This window comes from Hypomesus transpacificus, unplaced genomic scaffold (assembly GCF_021917145.1).
Source record: "Hypomesus transpacificus isolate Combined female unplaced genomic scaffold, fHypTra1 scaffold_381, whole genome shotgun sequence".
Taxonomy (NCBI): Eukaryota; Metazoa; Chordata; class Actinopteri; order Osmeriformes; family Osmeridae; genus Hypomesus; species Hypomesus transpacificus.
Window position 1 is genome coordinate 45,508 of NW_025813902.1, and position 23,555 is coordinate 69,062.

Genomic DNA, 23,555 nt, shown 5'->3' on the forward strand with positions numbered 1-23,555 from the left:
CATCTGCGACCGTGTGTGTGTGTGTGTGTGGGTGTAACAGTGCCGTGGCATTGATTTCACGGGCAGAGGCCATCCATCAGGCAGTGCGTAGCCTTGATGTTTTGACTCACTGCTATCTCTCTGGTATCACAGCCACGCATAGTTATTTACTGTTGCCGTGGGGAACGTGGGTATACATTAATTAATCAATATGATGCTATTCTTCCCAACGTGTCCCCGAAGAAGCGCTGGGGCTACTGAGAGGATGGATGAGGGAGGAGTAGAAATGTCAAGGGGGGGTGGGGGGGGGTGGGGGTCGGGGGGGAGCAAACAAGGTTGACCACTCTCCAAATACCAGGGAGATGGCACACTCAGAGGAACGCACGCATACACACATGCACACGCGCGCACACACGCACATACACTCACGGCCCATTCCAAATGTGACAAGGCCAAGAGATTCCCTCGTCTAGAGCACTTAAAGACAAACCCACAAAACAAGAGACTCAAACACACACACACACACACGTCACTTTTCATATTTTCTCCTCCGCACCACCCCCTTCATCTGCTCTATATTTAATTCTCTCGCTCTGTGACTCTATCCTTCCATCTTCTCTTCCAATGTAAGGTAGCATCTGGTCTATCAGCGGCACCCGAACACTGTGGCAATGTCTGATATGAAGAGACGGCTGATGTGTGTGTGTGTGTGTGTGTGTGTACCTTATGGAGATACTCCTAGGGGCTAAGAGGGCAGACTCATATCTGGAGAATGAGAACTTGGAAATCAGGGCTGACAGTGACACCACGCTGGGCTTCAAGCAGCCATCTCTTTCTCTCTACGTCTCCTCCTCCATCACCACTCTGTCTGAGTGGCTCTGAGTGTGTCTGCTTGTCTCACTCACTAACTTCCTTTAACTCTCCAACTCCGTCTCTGCACATATTGCCGTACCCCTTGAGTATTTGTGTTTGTGTGTGTGTGTGTGTTCTTGTGTGTGTGTGTGTGCTTGGGTCCTCACCCTCGGTGGCAGGGAACAAGGTCTGTCCCTCGGTCTTGGTCTCGGCCAGTTTGCCCGTCCTCAGCAGCACCTCAGCAAAGTCCTCCTGGGTCACGGCGTGGTAGGACGAGTACACATCCTCCCTCTGCCAGGTGGTCAGGACACAGCAACAGGAAGTCAGGACACAGCAACAGGAAGTCAGGACACGGCAACAGGAAGTCAGGACACGGCAACATGAGGTCAGGACACAGCAACAGGAAGTCAGGACACAGCAACAGGAAGTCAGGACACACCAACATGAAGTCAGGACACAGCAACAGGAAGTCAGGACACAGCAACAGGAAGTCAGGACACAGCAACAGGAAGTCAGGACACGGCAACAGGAAGTCAGGACACAGCAACAGGAAGTCAAGACACAGCAACAGGAAGACAGGACACAGCAACAGGAAGTCAGGACACCCCGACAGGAAGTCAGGACACAGCAACAGGAAGTCAGGACACAGCAACAGGAAGTCAGGACACACCGACAGGAAGTCAGGAAGGTGGGATAGACACAGGACACACAAACAGGAAGGCAGGGTAACTCCATGATCTTGAATAGCTCCATTATAGTCTGAGTGATATGGAGACAGCTGGTTGAGCTCTGCCATTCAGGACAAGCAGTCATTATCTTTAGTATCTCCATGGTACCATTCTTTGTAAGAAAGCACTGGTGCACTCCAGACGCATTGTTCATGTAAGAAAGCTCATCTGAGGGGAAATCACAGGGTGGACTTCAGACACTGCGATTAAACATACTCTCATAGTAATTGGCCGCAATGATTGAAAATCCTCTAGATTTACCGTGCAACCTGTAGACCTGTTTTCAGGGCAGGAACGAGAGCCGCGTTGCCTTTAGGTTCTTTGTGTAATTTCGTCACTCATTTTCTTTCGGTGTAATTGACGTTTATGATCTTTTCTCTTGTGTTTTTCACATCGTCATTCGTTATTTCTCTGACCACCCATCCACCTCCCTCGCTCATCACTACTCCATCCATTTCCCTGTCTACAAATCGGGCCCTTAGGACTATCCAGGCCCTCTATTGACAGCTAAAAGCAGTGAGAAAGGTCAAAATGACTGCATTGATTGACTGACTGATATATGAACAGAAGGGGGCAAGGACTATTGATAGACGAATGGATGGATGTATGGATGGAGGAAGGGGAAGGAGAAGAGGGCTTAAGAGAGGCCCATTAAAATGTCATGAAGGGAGAAGAATGACGCCTCCTCCACTCCTGAAGCTATCCCTATGATGAAGTGAAAACGGACGGACCCTTTTCCACTCACAGTGAACAATTTGCAAAGGATTTATTTGTGGTGACTAAAAGATTCCATGTGTTGTGCTGTTCTAGTGCGCTAATGGAAAACGACTGCCCCCAGGATGAGGCTGCATCAATTTCGAAATAGGTTTTGGGAAGGAAGAGGAAGGGAGAAAGAGACAAACACATTGTTGTTCACCGCATCGCATGTCCTCATGAGGAAGCAGAACTTTCTGGTAATCGGATAAAGAAGACGTAGCTTTGGGATTGTTTGCGGAAACGAGAAAACAGTGACTTACGGTTCGGGGGGGGAAATTTGTACGGAGATCATTTGAGAGAATTAAGAAGCTTGAGGGGGAGTCGGAGGAGAAAAAGAAGAATCTTCTAAAAGGAGCGAGCAGCCGGGAGACTCACCGGGTCCACATAGGGCTCATCAAACAGGCCCTGGTAGAAAGGACTGCAGCCCTGCCTGGCCACGTCCTCGTTCTCCCTGCTCTCGCCCAGCCTGGAAGATCCGGCCCTCTGACCCTGAGGAGCCATACAGCTTGGTTAAACATTCATGAAGCCTCATAATAGGAATATAATTTAGGAGTCAGATGGCTGAACGGTGAGGGAGTTGGGATAGTAATCAGAAGGTTGCTGGATCGATTCCCCGCCGTGCCAAATGACGTTGTGTCCTTGGGCAAGGCACTTCACCCTACTTGCCTTGGGGGGAATGTCCCTGTACTTACTGTAAGTCGCTCTGGATAAGAGCGTCTGCTAAATTACTAAATGTAAATGTAAATAATACCAACACCGGCTCCCCCTCCTGCATTCCCCAGGGCGGCCATTTTCTTTCTGGTTGTTGCCTTCTCTGTTTAAGAGCTTGGCTCTTCCAGGGGTCCTGAGAAGTCATCAATCCCCCCCCACTCCTCTCCTGCCCCTGGCGCCAGCTCCTCCCAACCCCCCTGCCCTCAGAAACCATGAAATATTGAAATAGTCAACAGGCCAGCTCATAAAAAATTTAGGAGATGGGTTCTTGATTGGTTGTTTTTTGGAAGAAGCTTCTAGAATATGGGGATCGGGGAATTGGTCAGTCCAACGCACAATACACAGACGCATGCATGCATGCATAGACCCACACAAACACACACACAAACACAGTCTTAATGGAGTCCACGGCCAAGCGCCAGTTGAGTTAACGACTTAAAGCTACATTTTTTATGACAGTGCAACTCCTGAATGCTCAATCAAACCCCTAAATTAACAGTGACTGGATGACACACACACACACACACGTGAATAAGCCCGCAAACCTACATGCTTGGGTCGGAGGTAGCTGAGAGAGTCCCTCCACCAGTGGTGGTCACTGACGGCGGTCAGCACAGCCTTGGTGGTCAGGCCGGTGGTGGTCAACACCTCCATGGTCCTGGCCGTGGTCCTGTGGAGGAGGTCCCCGCCCCCCCCCACTGAGGGGCCCCCACTGGAGGCACTGGCCAAACTAGTCTGGGGGAAGGGGGGCGGGTGGCAGGCGGTGAGTGAGAGCAAGGGTGCGGGGGACACGCACGCCGACAACATAGAAACAACAACATCACAGGGAACGAGAACGCTCGTGCAAGACGACGCCGTGGCGACGTCGGCTCTAGGACGACATTCGTTTTTGACTGGCTGACGGTGAAGTGTGTGCAAACAGGATGTGTGACTGGAGGTGAGCCAGACTGCTGTGCTGTTGGGCTCGTTCTGGGGGCGCATCCAGGACGGGGAGACATGATGGAGTCGGAGACGCCACGGCAACAACAGTGAGAGGAGAGATGGGTCCGGGCCAGGTCGTTTACTCTCTCACATCAATACTTTATTCAGCGGGGGAGTGTGTGGGGTAACAAAACACAAACACATCCAGACAGAGACCGATCGACCGACAGAAACACAAAACACAGAGGCAGACAGACCCTCCCACACACACACACGCAGACCGACACACACACACAGACCGGCACACACACAGATTGACCGACGGACCGACACACGCACATGCCCAGAAACGCACACAGAACAAAGGCTGTCAAAGGAGTCATCAATCCCCATTCAGAAGGCCCACAGAGGAAGTGGGCCGAAGGTCATCAAACATTAACATGTACTCATGGCATCATGAAGACCGTCTCCACATGAATAAACCAGCAGGGCTGAGGAACCCTAATACTGGATTTACTGCTCATCAAATATACACCACCACCACACACACACACATTCTGGCATGCACATAAGGACACGCACATAGTGCATCTGTAAATAGAAGGACATACAGTATCACCACGGTGGTGCGCACACACAAGCTGACAGTTGAACAAGCTTGGAGGCCCACACACTAAGCCAGATGGGCACACACACACACACGCCCACACACCCACCTGGTATGACTCTGTCTCATCTCCCTCTACACCACTCTGGGTATTAGTAGGCTCCATCTGATAATTCACTGCCTGGTACAACACCTGAAGTAGAGAGAGGTGGGTGGAGGGGAAAGAGAGAGACAGAAGCAGAGAGAAGATTGAAGGTGAAGATTAAGGTAAAAGGTGAGAGGTCGAATGTGTCAAAGATAGTATACATGTTTACATATATATATATATATATATATATATATATATATATATATATATATATATATATATATATATATATATATATATATTATATAGGCTTAAAAGTGACTAGTTTACGAGTGTCTGCAGGTAGAGTAGGGTGACAGTTGTGTGTGTGTGTGTACCTGTGTCTGCAGGTAGAGTAAGGTGACAGGTGTGTGTGTGTGTGTGTGTACCTGTGTCTGCAGGTAGAGTAAGGTGACAGGTGTGTGTGTGTGTACCTGTGTCTGCAGGTAGAGTAAGGTGACAGGTATGTGTGTGTGTGTGTGTACCTGTGTCTGCAGGTAGAGTAAGGTGACAGGTGTGTGTGTGTGTACCTGTGTCTGCAGGTCGCTGGAGGCAGCCAGCAGGCTCTGGATGCTCCCGGGGGGGCAGTGCGTGAGGGAGAAGGCCAGCAGCTCCTGACGAGCCCCCATGTCCTGGTAGCCCTCACACTGACCCAGCAGGCTGCACACCTCCCAGCCCTCTCTGTGGCCTGGAGGAGGGGGGGATAGGAGCACGGAGAGAGGGAGAGAGGGAGGGAGGGAGAGAGAGAGAGATGGGTAAAAGCTGCGGGGTTACAGTGTTGTGTCAGCCCTGTCTGCGTCCATCTGTTCCTAATCTAGCCTCTTAACCAGAGCACTGAGGTGCATCTACAACACCAACAGTTCAACTCTAACACACACACACACACACACACCTGCTCATCCCTCATCCAAGGGCAAGCAGGTGCGACCTCCTAAGGTTAGATATTCAACACCAACAATGTTTCACTCAAAAAGGTTAGCGTCATATTCAACGCCAGCCCATTGTCCTCTCCCATGTATCTGCCTCTACGAGCACTGTAATCCATCCCAGTATGCAGTTACACTCCTGTTCTGACTTTATCATAGTCGGCAAAAAAACACCCCAAGAAACCTCCGGCAGCCTCAACTTTGCCTGTGACAAATGGATTCGATTATGCTCACTGGCTTTGCAGACAAAGAACAGTGCGTGTTATCGGATCATACAGCCCGCTCCTCGCCCCCCCCCCCCCCCCCCCCCCCCACACTCCCTCACCTCTGCTACTCAGCACAGCGCTCTGGGAACCTCACACTGCCGTTAACACTCACTTTCTCAGCCTGTCATTGGCCGAGCAGCTCATTTGGGGGAAAGAAGGAAGGAAGGAAGGCTGGATGTTGGAAACAAAGCCAAGGTTTAATACTGGCAGTGACTGAGTGGATCCACAGTACGAGTAGGTTTTTCAGAAGTCCTAGATTTGCCAGACAGTTCCTTACTAGGAGGAGTCCGCTGGCCCTGTGGTTCAACCATACGTAGACCAGACCCTCTTTCAGGTCATCATTCACGACCACAATCCCGCTATGAGGAAACCAGCGGTGGTTATGATCCTGACCACACACCAACAAGTAAGGGAAGTGATCTGTGGTCTGGTTTCTGACCACAAACAACCCCATGGAGGAAGTTCCTTTTGGAGCTCCAAGCCACTCGGACCACAGGAGGAGGTTCATGACCACCAGCCCAGCCTTCAGAGAACCCTGCCCTACAGGCCTGACAGCATGCTCCTCGTGGACTGTGGGAGAAGGCATGTGTGAAGGCCGTCCTAGCAGGAAGAGTCCTACCTGTAGCAGAGTACAGACAGAGGCCTGCCTGTAGCAGAGTACAGACAGAGGCCTACCTGTAGCAGAGTACAGACAGAGGCCTACCTGTAGCAGAGTACAGACAAAGCCTACCTGTAGCAGAGTACAGACAGAGGCCTACCTGTTGCCATGAGGTCCTGGCAGTGGATGTAGGAGGCCTTGAAGTCCAGACACTGGAGGGCCTGCTCTGCCAGCAGAGTCAACACCTGGCCCTTACGCTTGGCCTCGTCCTCACCTACACACAAACACACACACACACACACACACATGAACAAAGACAGGCAAACAGACAGACAGACAGACAGACTGAGATCAGACAGTGATAGGTGACATTGATATCAACTCTTTCAGAATGTCATAGTAAGATCCTGTCTTCCTTTTGATGTAAGAGAGATACCAACAAAAACAAACGCTACAAAGCTAAACCACTTTAAACACTGGCCTCAAATCCCTCTAATCAGCCTAACATCAAGCTTAATAATCTCTTATTAAATCTTAGCTGGCACGTACACACGTACACACACACACACTCTCAATCAGAGCATACGGCTTCTAAATGCATTAGCTGAGACGAGGTCACACAAACGCAGACAAAATATGAATATATATATATATATTATTTATTTTTTTGCAAGGGGCTTATTTCCTCCTACACTAATCTCAGTGCCGAGCAAATTAAATACGAAATAAATAACCCTGCAATAAACCTCCAAATCTTGGCTGGCTTCTCATAAGAAGTCATTTTAGGGGGTGAAAGAGACAGAGAGTATTAATGTTAACATAACATTCAGCTGTGGCTTTGGAAGGGCTTTGATCCCAGTCCAAGCAAAACAAGCACACACCCCAAGCCCTGTGATCAGACATGAATCTAGAATGTGTCTTATTGACAAACCTGTACATTAAAGATCAAAGGAGGGGAGAGATATAGGGGGAGATGGGATCGGAGTGTGTGTATGTGTGTTTACGTTGGTAGAGAGATGAGGTCTTAACTATTGTTAAAAGAGTCTCGGTCTTGACTGTAACCAGTGTAAAGTGGCGTGAAAGTGCAGTCGTGACCTCAATATACGAGGGGCTGGTGTGTATTCAGAGGATCGATTGCGCTGTTTTAAAGTGCGTGTGCCTTCATCTTCAATTCATCATTCGGTGTTCTCCTCAAAGCCAGGCCTTTTTTCTTTTAAAAAACGACAATTGCACTGGTTCAGTTCACCCTGGAAACATCTGGAACAAGCCACCACTCGCAGGCTTCCATCCGGCAGCGTGTGCTCACCACTCCTCCACCTTCCACTGGCTGTATTCACGTCAACCTAAGCCTAGCCGAGCGCTTATAATTGAGTTGGGTACACTACAGGTCTGCTGTGACTGAGGCAAACGCCCTGGGGGGGGGTACCCGGTGATGATGCCCCCTCCCCTCCTCCATCAAATCAGAACCAGAAGGCCCCTGGGCTGTGCACACCTTCAAAAGCTTCCCCTTGCTTTTGAGAGAGAGAGAGAGAGAGAGAGGAGAGAGAGAGAGAGAGGAGAGAGAGAGGAGAGAGAGAGGAGAGAGAGAGAGAGAGAGAGAGAGAGAGAGAGAGAGAGAGAGAGAGAGAGAGAGAGAGAGAGAGAGAGAGAGAGAGAGAGAGGGAGAGAGAGAGAGAGAGAGAGAGAGAGAGAGAGAGAGAGAGAGAGAGAGAGAGAGAGAGAGAGAGAGAGAGGGAGAGAGGGAGACAGAGGAGGAGGGGGAGACAGAGAGAGGGAGACAGAGGAGGAGGAGGGAGGACTGAGAAAACTAGAGAGAAAGAAAGAGCCAGTAAACCAGTGAATGGAAAACGTTTGTTAGGGCTGTGTGCAATGAAGTTGAAAAATCTATCCCAATGACTTATTTCCTTTCAGTCGGTATTGAAAATGATCCGATACTTTTTTAAAGACAAGGAGGAGAAATAAACACAACACCGAAGTAAGCTGATCTCCAATGCAGCAGATGGCGTTGTGCTCTCCGAAGGGTGGAGGCAGCTAAAGAGGAGGACTCTGCAGTCTTCCTGCTGTGGTTCGCCAGCCCAGTTTACACGCACTGGTGCTAGTTATGTGGGTGTGTAACAATGTCACCCTTTCTGTAGTTGTTTCTGCATATCCCATTGAAACCTTCCCCCCAGGAGGACTCATTCACCTTGCTCTCTAGGGGCGTCCTGTAGGCCACAATCCAATCCGTCCCCCAGGAGTTCCAACAATCACTCCCTTATTGTATATGTGTTTCAATATTCTCCCTGTAGGAAGGTTTCTGCTAAGCCCTTCCTGTGGGGAAAACTAAGGTCACGTGTTGCTTAAATCCATCTGTGAAAGAAATGTTGGGCCTATGTACAATGAATGTGTTTGAAGAGAAGTTTACAGTTGGCTAAGAAGCTCGATACAATGAATGTTGATTTAACTCCATTTGGCAGAGATGCCACCTGTAGTTTTTTATGACACCTAACTAGGAGACGTGAAGTCTAGAGACGGGAAGTCTGGGTGACCTGGGTACGTTCTTGTCACCTGGGGGGAAGCGACAGTTGGTCTGAAGATGTGGATTCAACTGTATTGTTCTAAGGAGTTAACCAATAACATAAGAGATTTGGTATAGCTGCATGTCTGTAGGATGGACCAAAGACTTTTGAGAACTGTCGTATCTATAAAATGGTCTGTTGAAGAATGTTCTGGGGGGTTCAGGGCCATCAGCTGAGTAGTGTTGGTGGGCTGGATTCTCCCGGTTCCATTCTATTATGCTAGATGGAGCTGTATGGAATTGTCTTTGTGTTATTGTCTTATTTTGTGTGTCGATGATGCTATGTTGATAACGTTATTATGTTTACGCCATACGTCAAATAAACATTAACTCTGTACTTCACCCGACTTCAGTTTAAACAATTGATTCTCTCAAAAACGTCCACGACACATCCCCCCCCCCCCCCCCCCCCCCAAGTGTCACACTTATATATTTCCCCTCTCGGTGTGTCAGGTAAATACTTTCCCCCCAGGGGTGTCACACATAAATCCTTCCCCGGGAGGGTTTACCTGCCACTCTGAGCAGGGTTGCCAGGTTCAGCAGGAGGGATGACTGTTTGTAGGCCGAGGAACACTGGGAGAAACACTCCTCCACCAGGGACAGGCGGTTGGTGCGCAGGCGCACTGAGGAAGGATGGAGGAAGAGAGTGGGGGGGGGGGGGTGGGAGAGAGTGGGAGAGGTGAGAGAGATCTTACAGTCAATAACACTATTCAATATCATTGGGACACAACAGATTCTTTATCTCCAAGGTGACACATCATGGAGGGGGATAGTACCCCCCGCACCCTTGTGAGAGCCCTGTCTGACCTGTTCATCTGGAGGGGGGTGGGGGGGGGGGGGGGTGGTTGAGACAGCACGGTGAAGGCTGTGTGTGTGTGTGTAAACAAACCTGGGAGCCGCCATCCCACACCTCACACACCCTCCCCACAGCCCCACACCCTCCAACACCTCACACTCCCTCCCTACAGCCCCACACCCTCCCCACAGCCCCACACCCTCCAACACCTCACACTCCCTCCCTACAGCCCCACACCCTCCCCACAGCCCCACACCCTCCAACCCCTCACACTCCCTCCCTACAGCCCCACACCCTCCGCACAGCCCCACACCCTCCAACCCCTCACACTCCCTCCCTACAGCCCCATACCCTCCCCACAGCCCCACACCCTCCCCACAGCCCCACACCCTCCTCACAGCCCACACCCTCCCCACAGCCCCACACCCTCCCCACAGCCCCACACCCTCCCCACAGCCCCACACCCTCCCCACAGCCCCACACCCTCCTCACAGCCCACACCCTCCCCACAGCTGATTTCTGCCCCTGCAGTGTTCCTGTCAACAATCTTTCAGTCTGTCTTTATGTCTGAGGGAGACTGAGGTAGAACAAGGTGAAAGGGGTTTGGGGTCGGGGGCAGAGGGCGGGGATGTTGGCTGAGGAGGGCAAAGAACAAATAACAGTAAAAAGTGTGTGTGTGTGTAGCTTGGGGAAGGACCGTCTGAAAGCGTTGGCAGCTGTGGTTGACAGCTTCGTTTGCAAGTAGCTGAGAGGACACAAAGTGCTCCTGGGTACAGGCAAGCAAGCTCTCTCTCTCTCGTGATCGCTCTCTGTCTCTCTCTCCTGCCCTTCTCTCCAGTTTTCTCCAGTTTGTATGCACCGTATATCAGGAACAAACTCCCAGAAAACTGCATGTTTACTGCTACTCAGTTCTTTTAAATCAAGGCGGAAGACATTTCTGTTGGCTGCTACCTTTTACTAAATCAAATTTGTGTTTTTTCTCTCATATTTTACGCTGCACTGTAATGTTTGTTTTTTTAATACAATTTTAGCTTCATTTTTGTTTAACTCTTTTCATTGCGTTTTTGTCTTTTTATATTGCCCTATGTTGTCTGAACATTTTGTCTTGATGCCTTTTATCTTTTACATAAAGCACTTTGAATTGCTTTGTTGAGCTTCTTGTTGTACACAAATAAACCCGCTATGCCTATACAGCTCGCTCGCTCGCTCTCTCTGTCTTTCTCTCTCTCTCTCTCTCTACTGCCCTCTCTCTCTCCTCCCTCCTCAGCTCCAGGTCAGGGGCCTGGCAGGGCCGGGGGCCACTCTAACCCTGCCCTCTCCTGCCACACAGTGTGGAGCCTGGACACAGCCTGAGGGAGAGGAGCATGGAGCCACGGGAGGACACACCCACACACACGCACACACGCACACACACACACACACGCACAGGCCTGTCTCATTACACACACAGCCACACAAGAGGACACAGGGAAGGGCACACATAACTTCATTCTGAAACACTGCTGTATGGTCTTCGCAAACTGAGTTCAGCCACAGAAAGATGGAGCATGGACACACACACACACACAGCCCAAATGCTTCAGTTCTAATTAGGCCATCAGACAGATGTTGTTTGCTCAACAGCTGATCCTTAAATAACCATGTATTTAGATTTCTCAGACACGAAGGGAAATGGGTAATGACAGAGGGATAAGGGGGGGACAGAGAGAGAGAGAGAGAGAGAGAGAGAGAGAGAGAGAGAGAGAGAGAGAGAGAGAGAGAGAGAGAGAGAGAAAGAGAGAGATAGAGAGGGAGAGAGAGAGAGAGAGAGACCACAGATTCATTCTGTTCATGACCCTCTGCGTGTTTATACTTGCACCATGTTTCATACCCCTACTGGAGGAGTCGCACACTCATGTTCCCACACGCACACACAGTATGTGTTACCTTGCAGTGGGAGGATGTTGACGTTGAGTTCCTCCAGCAGGCAAAGGGCACTGATGAGGTCCAGCTCCTCCTGAATCTCCGCAGGACAGTCTGGGATCAGCTGCAGACACGCCCTGATGGAACAACAGCCAATAGGACGACAGATGAGTGTGGGAAGCCAGTCAATAGAGACCAATCAAATAGGTTCAATCAATGAGCTGGGTGTAAGAGGCAACAAATCAGAGTTAGACAGCTGATGAATAAAGCGATATCCGTGTGCTGGTTTGTTCACAATCGGCAGCATAACCTGAGTGATTTGGAACCCGTTTCTCAGGTCAGGAAAGGTCAGAAGGCCTAAAGCCATCAGGCCCTCGCCTGAGAGAAACCAAACCAATCAGGCGACACCTAGATCAAATTAGGTGCTTCCAAACCCCAGTATGTCTGCTGATAGGTAGTCTAGGACCAGGAGAATGTGTCTCTTAGGATTAAGGGTATAGCTAAATAACACACACTCTTCCTCCTGGGGGAATGAAGAAGAGATGCAGTTTTCATTTTGTTTGCCGTTTTTCATCCGGCAATTAGAGCGCGAAGCAAAACGCTGGGATATGTGAGGAAGCAAAAGGGAATGATTTATTTAGGAAAACAAGACAGGAGAGGGGGAAAAAAAACGAATCATGTTGAGAAACGGCTTATGAAGCGTTTGTGATGTTCTGTCTCGCGCTGAGACGCAACACATCCTGCAGGCTGGGATCCACATCCACCTCTGGATCCACTACACAGCCGTTTGCAAAACATTGGAAATGCATGCGAGTTGGTGTGGCCTTGTGTTTGTGTGTGTGTGTGTGTGTGTAGTTTTGTGTGTGTGTGTGTTTGTGTATGTGGGAGGGGGGAGATATGCATTCTAGGATTAAGCATATCTTAACAACTTGTATACACACACACACACAAGTATCAACACAAGTATCTGTGAATAAAACCTGTCGCCATTCCAACAACAACAACAAGGAGGCATTCCAAAAGAGCACGTAAGCCCCTCGATGCAGCCTCGCTGAAACAAGGCCACTTCACTCCAGGAGAGGAGGCCGCTATTGGCTGCAAGAGACGGGGGGCCAGAGTTGACGGGTCAGGAAGAGAGAGAGAGAGAGAGCGAGCTAGAGAGTGGGAGAGACAACTAGATAAGAGAGAGAGGGAGAGGGAGAGAGACAGAGAGAGAGACAGAGAGAGAGAGAGAGAGAGAGAGAGAGAGAGAGAGAGAGAGAGAGAGAGTTGATGTTTGGTGAACAAAGCACTTGGGCTATGGAAATGGACCAGGAGCAAGGGACGGATGGATGAAGAGAGAGATAGAGAGAGATAGAGAGAGATAGAGAGAGAGAGAGAGAGAGAGAGAGAGAGAGAGAGAGAGATGGAGGACATGTGCCAAGGTAACTGGAGTGCCTGAGAGACGGCCCTGCTCAACAATCTCATCCTAGCGTGAAGGGGGATGAGTGTGTGTGTGGTGGTGGTGGTGGTGGGGGGGGGGGGGTGCATTTGCATACCCCAAGTAAGTGTCCTCCTCCTACACATGCTCACATACGTTGACATGTTCCGGAGAACAAAAACACTTGAATCCGCAGGCAAACACACACTCACACTCCACACACTCACACATACATGGACTCTCTCTCTCTCTCTCTCTCTCTCATGAACACGTACACACAGATGCACACCCCCTGCCCATAGACCTTGGCTCCTGTTCATGCTATTCTTCCAGATAGATAAAAGATGGAACTATTTGGCAACCGTTCGACTCTTTCTATTCAATATTCCTCTCACACGCTCTCTGAATCCTCTCCTTTTACTCTGCTCTCTGTTCTCACCCTCCCCCTCTCCTCCACCCACCCCCCTTTTACTCTCTTTTCTGCGTCACCTCCCTCCCTCCTTCCATCTCCAGGTTATCTGAGGTGAACGTCGGGATCTTCAGGAATACTCAACTTTAACTTTCACAGTCCACCTCTCTCCCTCTCTCTGTTTATTAATTCCTCTCTCTCCCTCTCTCTCTCGACCCCCTCCCTTCTCTCTCCGTAGTCAGTGCATTTTTATGACTCACTCCATCTCTCACGATCCCTTAACAAAATGTCCTCCCTCCCTCCCTCCATCCATCTTCCCTCTCCCTCCCTCTCTGGATTGGGCCAGTATTAGTAGCTCGTTAGCAGGAGGGCCTTTCCCTGTAATGTTGACCTCTGTCCTTCTGCTGTCATGTTGTCCTTCAGTGGGGGGACCGGCCCTGTTGCTGAGGACGTGAGGAGCTGAGGGGGGTGTGTGTTTGGGGGGCGTGCATGCGTGTGGTTGTGTGTGTGTGTGTGTGTGGGGGGGGTGGGGGTATGTGCGCGCATGTGGTGTGTGTGTGTGTGCGTGTGGTGTGTGTGGTGTGTGGTGTGTGTGTCTCGAAGGGGGCGGCTGGCGTCTCACCTCTCTGTCTGCGACTAGCGGGGAAGTAGGACAGTAATTGGGTCGTCATTCTTTCACGGAGACGTCCCCCTCCTCTCACACACACACACACATTACCATCCATTCTGACAGCTGTGTGGCTCGCTGGCCGTACAATTATTTTTTTTAGTGTCCTCTGGATGAAAATAAATGGCCCACAGACACACATTCTAGCCCATGCTCCAGATACCTAATGGCCTCAGACATACTCACACACACACACACACACACACACACACACACACACACACACACCTACTGGACGCACACACACACACACCCACCCCTCACACACACACACAGACACAGACATCCCCCCTCACACACACACACACACTCCCACCCCCTCAGGCTCTCACCTGGCCAGGTCCATGCAGGGGTCGGTGAGTGTGGTGGAGGAGTTGAAGTATTCCCTGGCGGCGGCCAGCACCAGCTCCACACTCCTGTGATAGGCCACCCTCAGGCTGTGGCTCCGCCCCCGGAAGGACAGGCTGACGGGCACATCCTGGCTGAGGGCGGAGCAGTGCATCAGCTGGCCCGCCAGGCGCACGTTCTCCAGGCGGCTGGAGCACAGCAGGGACTCCACAAACACCTGGGGAGGCAGAGACGGCACCATGGAGGAGCTGGTCTACCACAACACCCACGGCAAACCACGGGGAGGTGGTAGGATGTAGGCAAGGGAAGGGAAGGGAAGAGAAGAGAAGGAGGGAGGGACGAAGTAAGGAAGGAAGGAAGGAAGGACAGGGGAAGGGGGTGAGAACGGAAGGAAGGAAGGAGGTGGAGGAGACAGATGAAGACAGAGGGATGGGATAGAGGAAGAATGAAGGGATAGAGGGTTAGAGGGAGAGGAGGAGGGGAAGGGAGGTCGGAACAGAGGGAAGAATAGGTGGAAGTGAGAGTGGGAGCTAGGAAGTGTGTGTACCTGGTGACACGTCTCAGGCTGAAGGCACGTGTAGACGTTCTGCTGCATGTCCAGTAGGTCCTTCAGCAGGTCTCTCCACTGTGTCTCACTGACAGGGGGGTTCCTGGAGCACACACACACACACACACACACACCCTCATTATCACCATGACCAAATCGTCACGTCTAAAGAAAAACCCAACCATGGATCATTGTTCATGGGATCGTACTTGCGCCCGGTGTGTCTGCAGAGTTTGACCATGAGTGGGTGGGCCTCCTCCGAGCTGCTCTGACTGCTCCTCACGTAGGAGATGGGCTTCTGAAGACCGTGCTTCTCCAGCACCTCCACCACACTGGACAGGGGGGGAGGGAGGGAAGCAGGGAGGGAGGGAGGGAGGGAGGGAGGGAGGGAGGGAGGGAGGGAGGGAGGGAGGGAGGGAGGGAGGGAGGGAGGGAGGGAGGGAGGGAGGGATACAGAAGTATGGATGGAGGGATAGAGATGGAGGTAGGGAAGGAGGGATGGATGGAGAGTGGGAGGGTGGGAAGGCCACTTAATAAACACTAAGTGAGACACTTCTTAAGACACAAAGATCATTGTGAAAGAGAAACTGTGTGTGCGCGTGTGCGCGCGTCTGTCATCTGGGATTACCATGGCAGCCCCAGTCTCATCAGGGTCGTGCCGCTACAGATGTTCTCTCTCTGGTGCACCTCATTACCATAGCAAACAGGTGCTGGATCGTGTGTGTATGCGTGTATGTGAGAAAGAGAAAAAGAAAGAGCAGGAGAGAGAGAGCGATAGAGAGAGAAAGTGAGAGAGAGAGAGAGAAACACAGAGAGCGGGAGAGAGAGAGAGAGAGACAGAGAGAGAGAGAGCGGGAGAGAGAGAGAGCGGGAGAGAGAGCGGGAGAGAGAGCGACTGAGCCTGTGTGGCTGCAGCTAACACTATGCTCATACTAATGACCCAGAGCTGCTGCTGTGGAGGCAGAGTACAACTCTCACAACTCTCTGAACACAAATACAAGTGCAGCTTGGCTCATGGGTTTGTTTGGGTGTGCGTGTGTGTGTGTGTGAGAATGTGTCATGGTTCGGTCCACCATAAACATGAGTAGTTTAAAAGCCCCAGGATGTGTACCGTGTGTGGTTGTGGGTGTAAGTGTGTGTTAGAGAGCATTTACTGACGCAGTGAGTGAGTGACAAGCCCGACCCAGAGCTGACACATGGAAACAAATATTTCTGATTTGTTATCATCCTCTCCCTCCCATTTTCCCCCTCCTTTCCTCCCCTCATCCCCCCACCCCTCCTCATCTCCACCCTCCTCTCCTCCCTCTCTTCGTTCCCCTCCTCTTCAGGGTAGAGTCGAACCTGTCACAGATAGAGCCTAAGGCTGGCTGATTATCTTGGGGCGCAGTCCTTTTATTTTCTACCTAGGCGTGCGTGCGTCTGCATGTGTGCATGTGTGTGTGCGCGTCGCATGTTGAGGTGCGTGCATGAACACACACACACACACACACAGCCAGCCTTTGAACTTTTCCCTCTAACTGGATTTAGACACCCTCTTCCTCATCGCCTTTGAGATTTTCATTAAGATCCCCGTGCCTAACGAGAGGGCGGAGTCAGCCTAATAAATAAGGTTACAAAAGCAGCGCTTCCCTCCTGGCTCCCTGCTAATCACTTTAGCGATGCTTCTCACTGATCACCAGGGCCTTTCATGTCCTGACAGTGTTTTAACTACAGATACGAAAAGAAAAAGAAAAAAGCTCCCCTGTTACTTTCTGGAGACGTGCGTGTGTGTGTTCCTGTCCTGATGTGTGTGCGTGTGTTGGTGTGTGCATGTGTCCTGGTGTGTTTGAGGGTTTGTATGCCTGGGTCTGTGTGTGTGGGTTACCTGAGGTGCTTCTCCAGCTTGTCCACCTGATCGTGGAGAGACATGGTAATGTCTGTCTCGGGCCTGAAACACACACAAACAAACAGTCACATGTTCACTAAGGTCAAATGATAGGACCCCTAAATGGAAATAGACTTCAAGTAATATCCCAAAACGATAGGAGAAGAAGAGCTTTGATCATTCTCTAGGTGTGTGTGTGTGTGTCTCGATCACACCGCAGGGCGCCACCGTTCCCTCTAAAAATAAAATCCCATGAAGCTTTGCCTCAGGGCTAAAGATTCCGGGTCAGGCTGGGCTGTCCCCTGGTGAGGTTCTGACCCTCATCCACCACCTCTCTCTCTCAATTCTCGCATGCTCCCTCTCCCTCCCCCTCGCCCTCTCCCTCTCCCCCTCTCTCTCGCGCGAGACGGAGGTAGACAGAGATAGATGGAGGGTATATGTAGATATGTTTAGTGTATCGATCTGGTTCTAGGATGAGGAAAACATTGAAGATATGAGACATTTCCATTGTTTATTGACAGTTCATGAAATACCATGACCATAACTCTGTGTGTGTTTTTGTGTGTTTGTGTTTGTGTACGTTCATACAGTATTTACCTCCATGCTTGTGTGGATGTTAGGTGCGTATGTGTGTGTGTTGCATGCATGTCTGTATTTGGAGTGTGAATGTCTATGTATGTGTGTACGTGTGTGTCTTTGCATGTGTGTGTGTGTGAGTGTGTGTGTGTTTGTGTGTGTTTGTGTGTTCACCCGTAGCCCCTCTGTGGAAGACACTCCAAGATGTCGTAGCAGAAGCTGAGCTGGTCTTCTCTCTCACAGCTGTAAATACACTCCAGAGCTACACACATCAGCTGGTCTGGGTCCCCAACAATCTTCTGCTGGCACTGGCACAAACACATACACACACACGTGTCATCATAAATATATCATCTGTAAAGTGTATTAGCAGTGCCGTTCAATATCACCAAGGCTGTAACATTAGTCCCTATTGTGTCACAGAAAGCTCTCACAACATGTTTGTGAGCAGGTGTTGCAACTGTGAGTGTAAGTCTGTGTGGCTCTTTGTAGGTGACTGCATATGTGTGTGCACATGTGTGTGTGTGTGTGTGTGTGTGTATTAACTAGCTCAGTGTACAGCAGCCAGGAGACCTGTCCTTGACAGGGCCCAGTGGGGTCGTAAATATGTCCAGGAGCAAGACTGCACCACAGGCCCTGACATCAGCACAATCAGACAGACAAGAAATATGTCCTATACACAGACACACACACACACACACACTCATATCAACACGCACACACATACATATAAACACACCCCCCCACACACACATCAACACACAGGACCAGACAGGAGGTCACTCTGCTTCGTGGAGCTCATTAATCACTTTGACCATTTCACACCAAAAAACAACTTGGTTACAGACTCTTTGTTAAAACTCTGCCGTAAAAGACTGCCGTTAAGATTTGAGGCGAATTGGGAGAAAAAAATGCGTTTGCATATGCATGTCTAGGTGTAATTACGAGTGTCTCTCCCTTTGCGTGTGGATCTACACGCACGGTGTGTCTTGGTGTGTGTGTGCGTGTGTGTGTGTGCGTGCGTGTGCTCACGTCAGGCTTGGAGTGCTGGAAGATGGCGAGCGGCAGCGTGAGGTCGTCGCGTGCCATGGTCACCAGGTACTCCCGCAGCAGGGCGGCCGCGGCGCCTGCTCTCTGGCTCTCACAGCGGTGTAGGAAGGGCACCATCCACTGGAAGGCGTCCTTCACGTAGCGCTCTCTGCTGGACTGGAGGGGAAACGCAAGGACGAGCAGGATGTTAACGCTGAAGAGTGTGTGTGTGTGTGTGTGTGTGTGTATGTATTCCACAAAGGTAAAATCCTAGATTCTAATACACACATATAAAGCTCTCTTCAGTGTTCCCCCATACAGAGGCCTCAGACACTGCGAGAGCAAACTTCATCAAGAAGAGCCTGGTAAACATCCACACACACACACACACACACTATTAGGCACACATACACACACACACACACACACAGGCACACAAAGACAAACAACCATGCTGCTCGGAGACCTCTAAACTGTCTGTATTAGAGCTGTAAACACACACGGGCTGGCCGTGTTTGCTGGCAGGTTTGCTTGGCACAGCTACAGTACCTAGTGACTGGAATAGGATCATAGAGGCAGCCTTCAGAGCTGGATGCATTACAAGGGTATTACAATGCTATTGTAATAATATACTGTCATTGTGTACAAATATGAAAGAATGAACTAATTATGAATACGCGTGTGCATATAGTTTGTCATATCACACATGTAGAAACGTGAAACTCGGTAAGTTATGACTGTGCTTTGGGTCATTCTATCAGGGGCCAATGGGAGCAGTTGACAGCATGGTGGGAGGGGCTTGCGTACGCACGTTCTTCATGAGGAGGCGGAGCTTGTTGATGTGGCTGAGCTGCTGGAGGTCGTGGAGGGTCAGGCTGAGCTCGCACGACGTCTCGTAGACCAGCGTCTCCATGGTGACCAGGTCGTCAGACAGCAGCTCCAAGCCCGGGATCTCCCGCTCCTTTCCAAGACGCACCAATGACAGGGCACAGTCCACCTGACAGACAGAGAAGAGCACCAATCAGGACAGACGAAGGTAGAAGACTGAAGGCTATCAACAGACTGTATTATCTCTGACTCATCAAAGGCTTGCAAATGATAAAGCAGCCAATTGGATGCATCCTTCCTGGAATAAGAACCAAAATAACCTTACAGACTTATGTGCTAGCGAGTTCTTTAATGACAATTTAATTATTTAACCGATCGAAAACCTGAGACAAAGCACAACCAAGACACTGTTTAACGTTTGGATGACAACACAGTTAACAACCAACCACTGACAGAGAAGGCCCAGTAATATCCTCCCAGTCATTGCTTTAATGTGTCTGGATTGGCGATGAGCAAGAGGAGATACAGGCAGACCTAAGACCAGGTCGATATAATTCCATCTAAAAGAGCAACCAATCGATAGCAGTCCACCTGTATTCGGATAGCACCCCCGGCCAATCAATGAGCAGCCACCTGTGGATTGACAGTGTGGCTGGCCAATCGATAGCAGATGCCGTTAGGCCCCATGGTGATGATTGCTTTTCCACCACCTTCAGAGGAGCATGGCCCTTTAGCTCAGTGCACGCGCGCACACACACACACACTTGAGCAGACAAACACACACACACCAACACACACAAATAAGCACCCACACAGGTTAACACAACTCTATAGTTTAATGGCTATGCCCCTAACCCTTGAGTTTAACTCAATAGCCTTTTCTTTAGAAAGCCACACACATACACACATGCTGGCACCAAAGCCAAACCACCTTGAGCCACTGCCTGAGCAATTAGATACAAGCAGAGGGACCTATTGATCTGAGAGTAAAGACTCTCTATTCTCCCCGTAACCCCCCCCGCTCCCTACCCCCCCATCTTTTTCTTTATCTCTCTCCAGAGATAGAACCCCAAGTTAACTCGATTTAGATGTTAAAATCGCACTTTTTTATTTTTTATTAGCACCCCTGTATTCTTACTCTGTCCTCCCCTCCTGCAGCTCAGCCTTTCCCCTCCTCAGAGCTGGGGCCCAGCTCTGGGGCCCTTCCTCCGATTCCTCCAACCTTCCTCCCTCTTGCCGTACAGTCAACCAACCTTCCTCCCTCTTGCCGTACATTCCTCCAACCTTCCTCCCTCTTGCCGTACATTCCTCCAACCTTCCTCCCTCTTGCCGTACATTCCTCCAACCTTCCTCCCTCTTACCGTACATTCCTCCAACCTTCCTCCCTCTTACCGTACATTCCTCCAACCTTCCTCCCTCTTACCGTACATTCCTCCAACTTTCCTCCCTCTTGCCGTACATTCCTCCAATCTTCCTCCCTCTTGCCGTGCATTCCTCCTCGCTTCCTTCCCTGCTCTCCTCCTTTTCTGTTTTCCTCCTCAAACCCCAGTGTGTCGTCCCCCTGCTTCTTCCTACTCTCTTCACCAACACACTTCTTTTCAGTTTCCCCTTTGTTCCAGCCCTTCCTCCCACCCCCTCTCGCAACACGCAGCACAATTCAACCATGTCTTCTAATCTCTTAATCAAATCCAATCAGTCTTTATTCACAGGTCTCCTTGTTTCCTGCACTTCGTTTTTCCTCGCTCCCTTCTAAAATGTCTCTCTTTCTCGATTCGTCTTCTCCTTCTCTTCCTTACCCCTACTTCCTCTTTCCCATGATTCCTTTCCTCCTGGCTTTATATTTCAATCTCCCTTACTTTCATCCCTCATATCTCATCTCTCTCTCGTCGTCCTGACTGTATGAGGTTTAGCCACACCGCCATCTTATTTTAATCCGGCCTAATTCTCCCTCCATTACATCGCTCTCCGGAGCGTGAACACAGGCGAACAAGGGATGAGTGAAGGAGAAACGAGGGAGATTAAACGAGAGGGGAGGCCGGGCAGCAGGAAGAAGGGACTGGGTTGAGAGGGATAACAAGAAAGCGGAGGTGTATTAACGTGTCTTTACTTGGTGTTGGGCTGGAAAAGGGGAGGAGAGGGGGGGGGAGGGGGGAGGGGTCCCAAGGGGCTTCTGTAGTAGAGTAGAGGAAGGGAAGATGAGAGACAGTCCAATTAAAAGAATATGTGGAGAGTACTATTTTATTTATTTTCTTAAAGCTGTGATTCCTGGAGAACAAAGGACACCGAGATCTTCACGGCTCCTCTTCTCTGCACTCGGGATGGGGGGAATACGGGAGGAATGGAGGAGGAGAGGGAGGAGGAGGGTGATGAAAGAGGGCTGTGTCTCCTATCTGGTCCCGTACAGCCTCTCGTCTCTCCATCCTTCCACCGCACAAACACGTGAACTGTGAAGAGCAGGAGGAAGGCTCCAGGCTCGTTCTAATCCAGAGGGTGTGACTAGGTAGCTCCATCACTCTGAGGGGGGGGGGGGGGGGGATGGGGGCGTACTCGATGTGTGTCGGGTGAGAGGGCGACATCACCAGACGCAACTCTGCCAAACAAGTTATTTAGAGCTCCTCTAACAGCTCGCACAACACAGCAACACATTCACACGGTGTGCCAGTTAGAACTCCATGGTTCGCTATCCACCCAACACTGGCGTGCTCATTTTAAGAAGTGTTTGTTTGGATGGACCACATGAGGTGGCAGCACTGAACACCAGCACAGACTACATTATCCATACAAAGGCTTTACAGGCTGTGCGCCACAGCGCATGTCTTCCCCCTGGGAACAAAGCAGAAAATCTCCTGTCTGGATAACAAGTCAAGGTCCTGGGCTTTGATGGGGAAGTAAGGTTTTCGAGGGAGTGTGCAGTAAATCTCCCCCCCAGTCCAGTACCTGTCTGGAGCAGGAGTCAATCTCCTGAGCCCGGCTGATGTACCAGTCGGTCAGCAGCTCGATGGAGGGCGTGGCCGTTCGGAACCGTAGCAGCGCCGGTGTCTTGTACAGGAAGTCGTCATCGTCCGACGCGGTCTGGTCCAGCACGGCCCTGACCGAGGGAGAAACACAGGGGCCGGACAGGGGAGCTTCTTTTGGAGCTGCAAACGTTCTCAGTCCAAATCCAGGGTTTTTTTAAGGAAAACAATGTGGGGTGTTGACACTAAGTTACCCACGATGCCACGCTGTCTGGTGACATCATCGTTACCTGCATTCCTCCACCTCACACCAGTCCGTCTCTCTGTGCCTCTGTTCATCCCAGGGAATCAACGCCAGACTGCCACTCTCATCCATACTATGACAGAGAGAGAAAGAATACATGGAGAAGGCGAGGGAGAGAGAGGGGAGGGGAGGGTAGTCAGTATGGACCAACAGCAAAAACAGCTGAGAGAGAACATCGACCCCATCATGGAAATAACACAATGGAGGCCGCGGGTAAAGCCTTTTCACAACATGAACGCTGATCTGAAAGGAATCCATCCGAGCCATGAAAGTCTACCTGCAACCGAGACAGGACGCACTCTCTCACAGCCAGCCAGCCAGCCAGCCAGCCAGCAGCCCTACCCAGCTCCAGTAACAGCCCCCCCATCACTCACCCCCGATGTTTAGAGCTACAAAACAACACCCGACCACCAAGTGGAAGAAACCCTGGCGATGGAAACCAAAAAGGAAACGGCGCGCGATAAATAAACCAAGACTTTTATTTTCTCAAAAGAGTGCGTTTGGTTGGGCGTTGTAAATAACCACGACTTTTATTTTCTGAACGCCTCGTCGGTGCGACGCTTTACTTTTCCTCAGTCTCCTTGAATGTGACATGTCTAGGGGGAGATAAAAAGGACTGGGGGGGGGGGGGGGGGGGGGAATTATAGAGGGAGGAGGGGGAAGAAAAAGGAAGGAACATGACGAGGGATGACATCTCCTGGCGTGCCGGCGGAGCGGCGACCCTGAGAAGAGCACGCGGCCTCATGGGAACGCGGAGGCGCTCCTTCATCTCTGATCCATCTTCACTTCACAGTGTTCCTGCGTTATCTATTTATTTACGTTTTTATCTGCAGACAGAAAAATACGAGGCACAGTTGTAAAACCCGGGCAGATAGTGGAACCA

At 50.6% G+C, this 23,555-nt stretch overlaps 1 protein-coding gene across 2 annotated transcripts in view; it reads right to left on the bottom strand.

Annotated features, from left to right (window-relative positions):
* Positions 1–23,220, bottom strand: part of nbas (NBAS subunit of NRZ tethering complex) — a 66,062-nt gene extending 42,842 nt beyond the window's left edge. The window contains exons 1-17 of one of the 2 annotated variants that reach the window (XM_047016462.1): positions 22,659–23,220; positions 22,352–22,502; positions 19,398–19,583; positions 18,590–18,763; positions 17,732–17,865; positions 16,982–17,044; positions 15,327–15,449; positions 15,118–15,220; positions 14,555–14,787; positions 11,751–11,863; positions 9,538–9,651; positions 6,632–6,745; positions 5,212–5,369; positions 4,664–4,747; positions 3,576–3,761; positions 2,691–2,804; positions 999–1,122 (exon numbers count right to left, since the gene is read on the bottom strand). In XM_047016462.1, the coding sequence (XP_046872418.1) occupies positions 999–1,122; positions 2,691–2,804; positions 3,576–3,761; positions 4,664–4,747; positions 5,212–5,369; positions 6,632–6,745; positions 9,538–9,651; positions 11,751–11,863; positions 14,555–14,787; positions 15,118–15,220; positions 15,327–15,449; positions 16,982–17,044; positions 17,732–17,865; positions 18,590–18,763; positions 19,398–19,583; positions 22,352–22,502; positions 22,659–22,939 (2,455 nt within the window). In that variant the 5' untranslated portion in view covers positions 22,940–23,220. Of the gene's footprint in view, positions 1–998; positions 1,123–2,690; positions 2,805–3,575; positions 3,762–4,663; positions 4,748–5,211; positions 5,370–6,631; positions 6,746–9,537; positions 9,652–11,750; positions 11,864–14,554; positions 14,788–15,117; positions 15,221–15,326; positions 15,450–16,981; positions 17,045–17,731; positions 17,866–18,589; positions 18,764–19,397; positions 19,584–20,837; positions 21,440–22,351; positions 22,503–22,658 lie in introns of those variants that run through there. The other variant, XM_047016463.1, reaches the window with a different exon arrangement.
* Between the last annotated feature and the right edge of the window lie 335 nt (positions 23,221–23,555).